The 11,702-nt window shown below is 41.2% G+C and overlaps 1 protein-coding gene across 1 annotated transcript in view; it reads left to right on the forward strand.

The window, feature by feature from the left end:
• The window catches only part of fmn2b (formin 2b), an 86,813-nt gene that overhangs the window by 39,229 nt on the left and 35,882 nt on the right, over positions 1-11,702 (forward strand). The window contains exon 9 of the mRNA XM_017484338.3: positions 6,590-6,651. Within this exon, the coding sequence (XP_017339827.2) occupies positions 6,590-6,651 (62 nt within the window). The remainder of the gene's footprint in view (positions 1-6,589; positions 6,652-11,702) is intronic.

An 11,702-nucleotide genomic window follows, 5' to 3' on the forward strand; every position in this document is an offset into this window, starting at 1 on the left:
TGTTCATCTTCGGAACACAAATGAAGACCCCTTTTTGTGTGTGTGTGTGTGTGTGTGTGTGTGTGTGTGTGTGTGTTTGTGTGAATGAAACCTGGGAGATTTCTGTCTTTCCATGTACAGTCCAAGTACCCAAAAACGTTCAAGCTCCAAAAAGGTCATAAAGGCATCGCACAAGTAATCCATGCGACTCCAGTGGTTTAATCCTAATTCTAGGAAGCTGTACGAGTGCTTTGCTTACACACAAACCCTAAAATTAAGTATTTATTCACAAAATAGCTTCACTTCCACGTAGATCTCTGAAAATCTGCCCATCTACATATTAATGTATAGACATACTCGTATATTACATACGCAAGTCTGGTTCGTTAATTATGACGTAAATATAACATTTAAGTGAAGCAGATGTACTTTAAGGGGGGGGGGGTGGCTTGCATGTCAAAAATATTGGCGCCCATGCATCTTGTACTTTGTATAACCTCCCTTTTTTTTGTGTGTATAAAATAAATATAACACACACAGACCTTCGAGCTTGACCCCTTTGTAGCAATCGTGTGTAGTTTTAGCTGATATGGCTTCTTTAATGGGAATGGTATATTTGTTGTGCCATGCAGGCTTCCAGACTCTACGTCTGGCCCTTCACCATTTTGATGTGCTATAAATGTGTGTTTCTTGTTGCTTTTTTTTTTTTTTTTTTTTTCTTTTCATGTAAGCTCCTTTTTCACATGTAACTGATTTAGTATGAAATTTGTAGCGACTGAGAGGCTACTCCTTCAGCCACTGAAAAACTGCATTACTGTTCTTCTCTGCTAGCATCTGGAGACCAGGGGAGAAACTCACTTCATCTATCTGTCTCCAAAACACATGGGACTGAAAATGCATGCCAACTTCTGAGTGCTTTAACTGCTCAGCTGTAAGACTGAATCTCAACACACTGGGTTTCTTATAAATATGAAGTGTTACTTTTGAGAGACCCTGGAGGGTTTGGCATGTGCTGATATGATTTTTTGAAAAAAAAATTTTTATGTGTGTGTGTGTGTGTGTGTGTATATATGTATGTATATATAAAATATACATGCATGCATGCATACATATACACATCACATCTTTTGATATCCCAGTTCTGTATTTAACCCTATTGCCCTCCCTAGTTCTTCATTGTTTTGGGTCTCTGAGACTGCAGCACTGTGTATAACAATGATGCGTGTTTGATGAAATCATCATCACAAACAACCCTCTTAGCCCTCTTTGACTCTATAGTATAGAGTAACAGGAAAGAGATGATTTATAATCATGCTATTCGATGGGGATGGGTTCCCTTTTGAGTCTTACTCGAGGTTTCTTCCTCATGTCATCCCAGGGAGTTTTTCCATTTATATCTGGATTTCTGTAAAGCTGCTTTGTGACCAATGTCCATTGTTAAAAGCGTGCTATGTAACCCCCCCCATGTAAACAAAATTCTGTAACAGGCAAATCTAACTAACACATTGCCCTCCATTAATCTTGGCACCCTTGGTGAATATGAGCAAAGAAGTCTGTGAAAAATATTTTATGTTTATTAGTCCATGATGCCATGTATGCTAACAAAATGTCCAGGACCTCTGGCAGAAAAGCAGCCGCAAAACATTAGAGCCACCGACATATTTAACAGTAGACACAAGGTACTTTTGCATATGGCTACCTCTCTATGTGCACCAAATCCACCTCTGGTGTTTATAGCCAAAAAGCTCTATTTTGGCTTCATCTGACCATAGACCCCGATCCCATTTGAAGTCCCTGTAGTGTCTGGCAGACTGAAGACGCTCGAGATTGTTTTTGGATGAGACAATGAGAGAGTTTTATATATATACAGCTTTCTGATACTGGTGCAATAGAGTAAAATGTATTTCTGGTTACTTACTAACACGCGTGCCAGGATGTCCAGCAAACTCGCCAGATTAATGGTAATGTATAACCACGAATTCATCCCACTGAACGAATGAATTCTAAATCCGTGTAACTTTGTTTACGCAAACCTTTTCGATGAAGAATTTGACAGCCTTGAACAAAAATGTTTCCCATAAACATTTATTGATTTGAATTCAACATCTGGCTGTGTAGACTTCTGTTGTAAGAGTTTCGAGTAAACGGATATTCGTACATTTTGCTTTTCTCCTTTCTCAGTGCAGGGAAATCGAAATATCTCCCCTCTGGTGATTCTACATGTGCAGCAAACGCGCTAGGTGGAGATTAGCTGGAGTTACTTCAAGCGGAATCCAGAGCAGTGTAAGATTAAAATTAATTACACAAACCGTTGGGTCATGATCACGTAAGGCTGCAAAGCAACCCATCTTTTAATGACCTTTTCCTTTATGCGGTATTTGAAATGTCCGTTGCGTCGTAGAAATGACCGTCACATGCCTACCAATGGGAGGCATTTTAAAAACTAGAATGCGTACTCGTAGAGGTAGTGAAGCCGTAGCCACAGCCAGAGAAACTGCGGTAGTAATTTCACTCTGATTTGTTTGGAGAGCGTCCATTTCCCCCTGCAGCCAAACTCGGAGGCTTATGTTAAAGCCCCATCCTAATTGATGCCTGAGCCCGTCTCCTCCCTCTGTTTAAATCCGGCCCGACGAGATGGGAGAAAGATGCCGTTTTCAGGGTGGGTTTTGTATGCGTGTCAGATTTTGACCCATTAGCCTTACAAACGGATTCACTAAAGTCGTTTTTATCCCACAAGCGCCTGTCAGCGACTCTACTTTTATCACAGGAAGTGAAAATAAACACATGCTCAGTGCAATAAGTTGCAGTTCCCCCCCTTTTTTGTATGTATGTGTATATATGTCTATCTGTCTCTGTGCGTGTGTGTGCGTGTGTGTGCGTGTGTGTGTATGTATGTATGTATGTATGTATGTGTATATATATATATATATATATATATATATATATATATATATATATATATATATATATATATATATATATATATATATATATAAATAAATATATATATATATATAAATAAATATATAAAAATGTAGAAATAAGAAGAGAATTTTCAAGCTTTGACTCAATTACGCTTGAACGTGTGCAGTTTAAGTATTTATTTACTTTGTTTTTCTAGATTCAGTTAGCAATCATCTCAAACACTTAAAACTTCAACAGTGTCTCCACTGTGAGTGTTTGGAGTTAGTGTGCTTTTCTCGGTGTGTGTGAGAGAGAAAGAGGGAGAGAGCGCGTTTGAATGTAACACTATATCTCAGATTAAACAATCCACAACTCCAGCCCTGTTTGTGTTCAAACATTTACTTTTAAAGGATTACAGTTTTGGGCGCCAGATCCTGAGCACAGAGACACAAAGGCGGCGGCGCGCTTCAGCACTCGCTCGCTGTAACCTGACAGAGTCTCTCTCTCTCTCTCTCTCTCTCTCTCTCTCTCTCTCTCTCTCTCTCACACTCACACATACACTCGCTTCCTCACTTTTGTGCTTTCTCTTTCTCTCTCTCCTTTTTTTTTTTTTTTTTCTTTTCTTTTCCCCCTGATCCTTCACCCGTCCCCTGACTCGATCTTTGTCTGAGAGACTGTAAATGGAAGTAAAATTCAATAGATCATAATTATATATCTATAATTATATGGAGTTGTCTACTGTCCTAAGCTTCATTATTGTGTGCTTTGCTTTTCCATGCCTATTTTGATTTAAGACTTTGAGAGGTTGTAAATCCATTGCGGTGAACCACATAGTGTCTGGAGGGTCTCCAGTGTGTGTATACACACACACACACACACACACACACACACACACCCTATTAAGTCTCAAGTCACTTAAGGTGCAATAAATAGACGCTCCTGACACCCCAGAGAGAGGGGGGGCAGTGTCACGGGCAAATTTAGTTAATTACGCCCGACTCATCAGTGCTTATTAAGCTGCTTAACAGAGTGCAGCGGGGAGGTGAGGGGTCTGCGCCCCTGCTTCAGTGGGTGGCACGTAACCCCGTGGGAATAGGATAGAAATATGCTCAAATCTGCCCTTAAGCACGGCTTTGAGCGCTCAGAGGTTTGACCCCCAAACTGGAGTGTGTGCGTGCACACAGCCTTAGTAATGGGCTGTCCAGGCTCTGCTGCTGTCTGAATCGAGATTATATGGACCTGGTTCTTGAAAGAAAAGTTCAGTGTTTTTCAGTCTAATTTTAATCTAGAGTATTTGTACCGTAGATGTATAGCAGTACCAACCTGTGTGTGTTTGTTTGTTTGTTTGTTTGTTTGTTTGTTTGTTTGTTTGTTTGTTTTCTATACTGAGGACAAAAACAAAACTCCATACTTACTGTTTAACTGCAAATGAGGTCGATAAATCTTCCAAATATGCACCAATATAACACAAATTCCAAACTACGACTCTTTTAAACTACGTAACGGGTCTTCTGAGCCAGAGCACGATAGGATTTATGGTTGTGATGATTCCTAATGCTTTTCCATCGAACGTGTTTTGTCACGCACATCGAAGCAGTGTCATCAGGCTCGCGCAGTTGGACCTTGAAAATCTTCCTATGAAATGCATTTATTGCCTATCTTTTGACACATGCTCTTAACCTTCCATAATAAGTGACTTTGGAGTAAACAGGTTTTCTATCCTTTTCTCGGTACAAGGAAAAGTTTGCTCAGTTGGGATAAATTCACACCTTTTAATATCTGTATACCATGTTGCTGTTTCTGTAAAGCTGCTTTGAGACAATGTCGATTGTAAAAAGCGCTATACAAATAAAATTGAATTGAATTAAACGGCGATTATTGCTGACCGTAATCCAACTAAAGCCATACTCGGAGTAAACACAAATGGAATTCAGACGTGTGGAGTACTCCTGTTTTAGTCGCGTCATCGACGCGGTCGATACGTGAAATTCTGGAGGGGACGGCGTGGCTTGGGGACGTAACGACGTGTGTCGTTAATCGATCTATGTTCTATAACATGAAAACCTGAATATGAAAGGAGTATTCTAAAAGCGACTCATGTAAACACCTTAATCACAATATTGTCTTATTCAGAATAAGGTCAATAATTAGATTATTGCTGTCCATGTAAACGTAGTCAGTTACAGATAAAAACAAATATATGTGGTTGGAAAATGCCAGTGGGTGGGGTTTTTTTTTTTATTTTTTTATTTTTTTTATTTTATTTTTATATACAAGATTGACCCAGAACTCTGACTGACTTTTCATTTCCCCCCATTTGTCATTTCTCTATTCTTTATTTGTATTTTGGTTTATGTCCTGATTAGTTGTCTATGCAGTAACACTCCCTCTCTGTCATTTTAAGATTTTCACTCTCAATTGCTGTTATTTCTCTTTATTGAGAACCTATGTGTCTGTGTATGTGGGGGTCATGTGTGTCTCAGTGCATGTCTGTGTATCTGGGGGTCTGTGTGGGGGTCATGTGTGTCTCAGTGCATGTCTGTGTACATCTGTCTCTGGTGACATGTCACTTTTTTTTTTTCTTTTCTTTTCTTTTTTTTTTTTTTTTTTGGGGTTGAACTGCAGATGAGCTTGTGTAATATTTGAGCTCTTTGAGCCGAATGACATCGGCACCTGAAGTCTCTGCTCTAATCGTATCTGCACTTATCAGTTTAATAAACCTGATTTGTGCCAAACACTGTCACGACAGAGAAGCAGCGTGTAGAATTTATCCATGACATGATGGCAGTTAACGGCTCAGTTTGTTCAGCAGTGAGAGATGTTTACCTCGTTATTAAATCAACATGAAGGACTTAAATAATAGTCGTCTTATTGTCCATATTGAAATCTTGATTATTTATCTAATTAATTCGGACAATTTTGGACCGAAATAAAGGGCGACCCAAAATTTTCCATACACGGGGGACTGTACGTCATGACTCCGTCGGTGGACGTCCACTTCTCCGTTGCTCCGCAACACTTCCAGTCTTTGTGAATTTAATACGTTTGGCAGTGGTGATGTGTGTGAGATGTGTGATGAGTTTGCCGTTTGTCCTGTTAAAGTCCATCGCAAACCTTGCGACAGTTTCCCGATCCAGCCGTGCGAATGTTTTCAATGCGTTCTTCTTTTGTCAGAGGCGTTCTTAAAGGCTGTCTCTAAAAATATAGAATATAAACCAAGTACGAAAATTTTCGCTGAAAGTGTTGATTTCCCTCTACGTATGGAGACTTCTGTTTATTTAAATGTTAAAATGCAATAAATCAGCAGGGGGTCCCATTTTTAAAACGTGAGGATCTTCGGGACCGAGATCCCAAATGGAGGATCACCAATGTCCATAGTTTGTTAATTAATTATGGAAGCCATAGTTTGTGCTTAAACTATGATTAATTGTGCTGCCCTTCTGGTCATAAATGTCTTTTTATTTTTATATATATATATATATATATATATGATATAATATAATATAATATAAGAGAATCTAAATCATGTTGCTTTTCTTTTTGTTCAATAACAGCTAGATTGCAGATGAGCTTCATTTTCCATGAATGTCATGTGACCAACTCCAATCCAGGAAAAGCAAACTGTAAAATCGGCTCCTTATCAATCCTTTTAATCTGCCCTGTGCTAACTTTTCTTCTCTCCTGTTGCTTTTTCTCTCCACTGCAGCGATACTAAACCTGGACAACACCGTGGTGGACCTCGAGACGTTACAAGCTCTGTACGAGAATGTAAGCCCTCACTGCTCTACACCTGCACATGTTTCTTTCCCCATCCACGTTGTCGTTTATTTATTTAGTGTCTTTTAGATTTGATAAGACTAACGGGTGTATGTAACGATTACTGATTATTCACGGCCCAAATCGGATTTACTGTAAATCTGATCTTTTCCGTGATGTTTGCACCATGACCCTGAGACAGCATGACCAATTAATTCAGTCATTTCAGCATTTAATCCTTTAAGTGTAGGGTGTTTTTGTAAGGGCAGGTCTGATAAAGAGTTTATGGATCTAGTGTTGAAATGTGGCGTAGCAGTGCCGAAGGGCGGTCCGAATTTGCCTGGTAAAAACCTGTTCAATTGATTTAATTTATAAAAAAAAAATTTTTAAAAAATCAACCTCAATCATGAGTGACGCAACAGAAAATTTTTTAAATTTGTCAGCAAGTTCGAATCCTGACAATGCCATGGCCAGGAGTCTAGAACGTGAAATTGGCCATGAGATGGCATACTTTCTCTCCCCTGTCAATCACAGCTGCATTAGCCAATCGTGGATGTTTTTGAGCCTCACGTATGTGGAAGAGGGTAGTTAGCACTTTGCTTTGTGTGAATGGTAAATTATGGTAAATGGTCTGCACTTATATAGGGGAGGAGGCTTCTGGGTGGGAATATGCAGATGATCCACGGAGGGGGGGGGTGTTGTGCAGGGTTCGGGGTTATTGATCTAGCTAGCTCATGTTGCTGATGAATTCCCTCCAAAATCTCATATAAATCCTGATTTTTTTTTTCATCTAGACTGGGTCACCCTAGTTACTTATCAGCCAAGTTTCCCAACAGAAATTCAGATTTTGTCCTTTGTTGGAAAACGGTGAGTGAGAAAAGAAGCTTTTGGTTTTTAGTAGCTAACAGCAAAACCCGTTAAGGTACAACATATGTTTCAGGTTCTTGAATTTCTCTTCTATTAAAAGCCGTTATAACTGTACATCATTGTCTCACTCTTAGATCAGCACGTCACACAAGCGCTAACTTCTTACTACAATCATCTCAAATATTTCAATAGAAACGCATTTTAATATGTTGTGGGAACAGCAGGCATGGTAACGTTTTTAATGAATAAAAATCTGTGATCTCTCTTCTTCCCAAATGCCTATATCCAGCACTTTATTCGAGTTAATTATATTTATTCGAGTTGTCATTTCATCAGTAGTTATGGCGCTCAGAGCCGCTGCCAAGACCTTCAGGCTCGGTTGTGAGTTTTGAAAAGGCCTCGTTATTGAGGAGTTTTCGGGTAGGGGGGGGGTCAGGATGTTTGGAACATGCTTCTGGAGGCTCTAGACCCAGAGGAAAAGTCTGTGAAACTTCAAACGAGAAATGCATTAATATCAAAACATGCGAAAGCCACAACAGCGCAGGAATGTGTGTGCTGTTTCTGGGAGTTTGCCTTGTAAAAGTCTGAGCTCAGTGAGTTGCGCCCCACAAACGCTGGCTTGTCGATACTGCATCTTTATCAAACTCCTCCTAGTCAGCTGTGGAATTAAACCATGCTATCGGTGTGTGTGTGTGTATGTATGTATGTATGTATGTATGTATGTACGTGTGTTGCTTTTACGGGAGTGTGAGCGATCAGACACTCGCGTTCCACATATTAGTACCGGTCAAAAGTTCCGCATATTACTACCGGTCAAAAGTTTGTGGGCACTCGACTGAAATGTCTCTCGTTGTCTTAAAAACCTTTTGATCTGAGAGTGTGATTAAACGTGTGAAATCGGTGTTGTAGACAAAAATATAATCGTGTCGACGTATTCATTTCTTTCATCAGACAACTAACAATCTATTTACGAAATAAATATTTATTTAAACGGACGACTCGAGAGAAATATTCCGAAAAGCAGCCGACGAGAGTCCAGCGTCGGTGGGAACTCCTTTTAATACTGTTTAAAAAGCATCTCAGGGGAAATTCCTCAAGAAATCGGGTGAGAAAACGCCAAGAATACATTTCTGGAAATTCTAGGCGAAAAGGGCGTCGACTTTGAAGATGATAAAATACGGAATTATTTTGATTTATTTTGGATTTTATTTTTTTAATCACAACAAAATTCCCATAGTTCCATTTGTGTTACTCCAGAGTTTTGATGACTTTATTATTATTATTATTATTATTATTATTATTATTCTAAAATGTGGAGAAAAATAAATAAATAGAGCGAGTGTGTCTGAACTTTTGACCGGTAGTGTATATATTGCTGGACTGAGTTTCCATGTGTTGAGGGGCCTCGGGTCATAGTCGTTGGCCTCTGAGTGTCTGAAGAGCAGTAAAAGGATGGCAGAGAAATGCCATCTCTCACCAGCTGAAAGCTCTCTCTACATGTGCACGTTTATTCTCTGCCCCCTGTGGATTCTTCAAGAATAATGTGTCTGTTTGTGCGGAATCATTAAGATGTTTGCGTCTGGACGGCTCGTTCGGTAATTACAGAACCCAGGCCTGTTCGGGGGATAAAAGAAAAACACAGAGTCAAAGACACTGGAAAAGACCATTTAGCCATAATGCACCTAATGATCTTTTGTCTAATGTGTGTGGTGTTTTTTTATCTTTTTGTAAATGAAAGTGAGTTCACACAGCTGTTCCCTTTCTAGACGTGTGCACCGTGGCCATGAATAACCGATGTCCGTTATTTAAATCTGCATGTTGTCTTTTTGATATCGGTCGTGGACTCCATTCTATAAGGGCAAGGCTTAGAAGCGAGCGAGTGTGAGCAAGGCTGCTTCCCATTAGCAATAGTTTGAGCGTTGGAGGCATTGCAGGGAGAGCAGAACGTGCCTTCGCGGACAGATGGCGGAGTGAGCTGAATGCTAATCAGCGCGTTTGATGCGGCCGTTTGAAGTGCCGTGGAAGTATGCGCCCGGCTTGATTGATGCTGCGATAGAGCTTAATGCTGCGGAGTGTTTTTCCAGAGTTTACATTCACACGTCTTCCTCCCTCAAACATGTATGCGCACACACACACACACGGAGACATAGTCTGGCACATATGAACACACTCATACACAGGGGCATTGCCAGCTCCTCCAAGGTCTGCCATTCGAAACGTGAGCCGAGCTTGTAAACCAACGCAGTTGTATCTTGTTGCTCTGGCTCTTTTTTTTTTTTTTTTCCTCCTCAGTTCTCTAAGAGAAACCCTCTGTCTCTCCGCACTTTGATCACCTTTCCGGACGACGGCCATTTCGAGGCACCAGTCGGTGTCTGTTGCTGCCGGGGCAGTGTTTGATGTTGGAGTGGGATGTTTACCGAGGTGTTTACTTTCTCTCGAGGAGTCTGGAGAAGCTCTTACGTCCCAGTGCGCTGGAGCGTCCACCACTTAGCGTGATTGATTGGGCCGTTTGAAGGCCGAGGAAGGACGCGAGCTGGGGCTTTCGTCTTCTCGCCCCTGACACAGACGTCGGGATCCATCGTTGATGGATGCTGTGACTCCTCCTGCTTAGCTCAGTTAAGCTCGAATGTGTAGAGAGCTCCGCTAAAGGAGCGCTTAACCCAAACGTACCAACATGGCCTAATGGCAAATAAAAGCCAGTAGATTGATCTCATAACAGGGACTTTCTGTTCAGCGTTAGCATTGTTTGTGTTTTTAAAGGAACAGTTAACGAAATGTTACACAATAGACTTATTACTCCAGATATGCTCAATCAGACAAGACGTATTTGGTTTCTAAAATGTGGTGTTTTTGTTTTTCGAGGTTTATTGCTGTGGATTTAACGTAATCAGACTCGCATCATTTGGCTCAAATGCTTTTAAAGCCATTTCACACCACAGAATATGTTGTGTAGTCTAGAAATGCGTATATGTATTGTATAAAATGTCGTCATATTTCAATCTTTGTGCCACACCTAGATCACGAGCTTGTCTGAAGCCGTTCATGCGTTAAAGGCGCAAACGCGCTTCACATCCAACGCCGCGTGCGTGCGTGGACGGGCGCCACGGTTCAAATACCCGCTTGCGTATCCAACGTACACCCGGAGGATTAAAACGACATCCGTTAGATGGCACGTCAGAGCCGAAACATCCCTGTCCTTCTGGTTTTCAAGTCTAGCTCTAACGTCTAGCGAGTGCACGCACAGATTGACGAGCTCCGTTTCTTTCAGACTTTCCGCCTGCCGTCATCGTGATTCCTCATGATCCGCATCTCAAGTGCGAAACCCTCACCATGCAGTCAGAAATATCCAGAAAACTGGTACTTAAAGGGGACCTTTCACTAGGTTTAAAGAGGATGTCAATTCAAACAGCAGCTGTAATAGTTCTCCATGACGGCGTCTAGAATAGTACAGAAGTATGCGATTTGAGGAGACGACGCTAGTTTGTTTTGTTCAGATCTGGACACAGGGTCACATGGTGCTACACTCTTCCACTATTCATGTCGGTATCGCAGCACGCGGAAACATCAGATCGATTTCCCAGGACGTGCACAAGCGACGCGGCTGCGGACGACCGCAGGATCCGTGCGTCTCGAGCATGTCGGGCCTGATTGGCTGCAGTGAAAGTAATCTTGAATGTGTGGAAGACTGCCGTTGCCTGATAGGACGGTCTTCTTTCTAAAATAATTGACGGAAGGAAGCACGATGGACGAACAGATGGATAGATAAATAGCTGGAAACTTAGCTGTCTTAGCGTCTGTCCACAGTTTGTTTAAGAAAGCTGTCCTTTGTCAGCATGTAGACCACAGCAATGCGTGTCTCCCTCTCATCTGCATCTCAGTTGACTGGCTCTTTGACGTTGTTTCTTAACCCCACATTTTCCATCATTTTTGTGCCTCGACCACATTTTTCTATCATGTTCTAGGCTGTGCAGAGGAGGAAATGCTTTAGACCGTGTGGTTTTCTTTGGGGGTTTATAGGGTTTTGGGGTTTTCCCGCAGGCGTGTTTTTCCTCTCAGACCCACAAAGTCAACAGAATGCTGCGTTTTTCTGTTTTTGAATGATGATTCTGGGCAGAATAGAACAATGGCGGTCAACATACCCGAGTCAGATTGATGTGGTCTTCTCGCTCGTGTTTCGAGTCACAGGTTGTTGATTG

Source organism: Ictalurus punctatus, chromosome 13, assembly GCF_001660625.3.
Source record: "Ictalurus punctatus breed USDA103 chromosome 13, Coco_2.0, whole genome shotgun sequence".
NCBI classification, from domain to species: domain Eukaryota; kingdom Metazoa; phylum Chordata; class Actinopteri; order Siluriformes; family Ictaluridae; genus Ictalurus; species Ictalurus punctatus.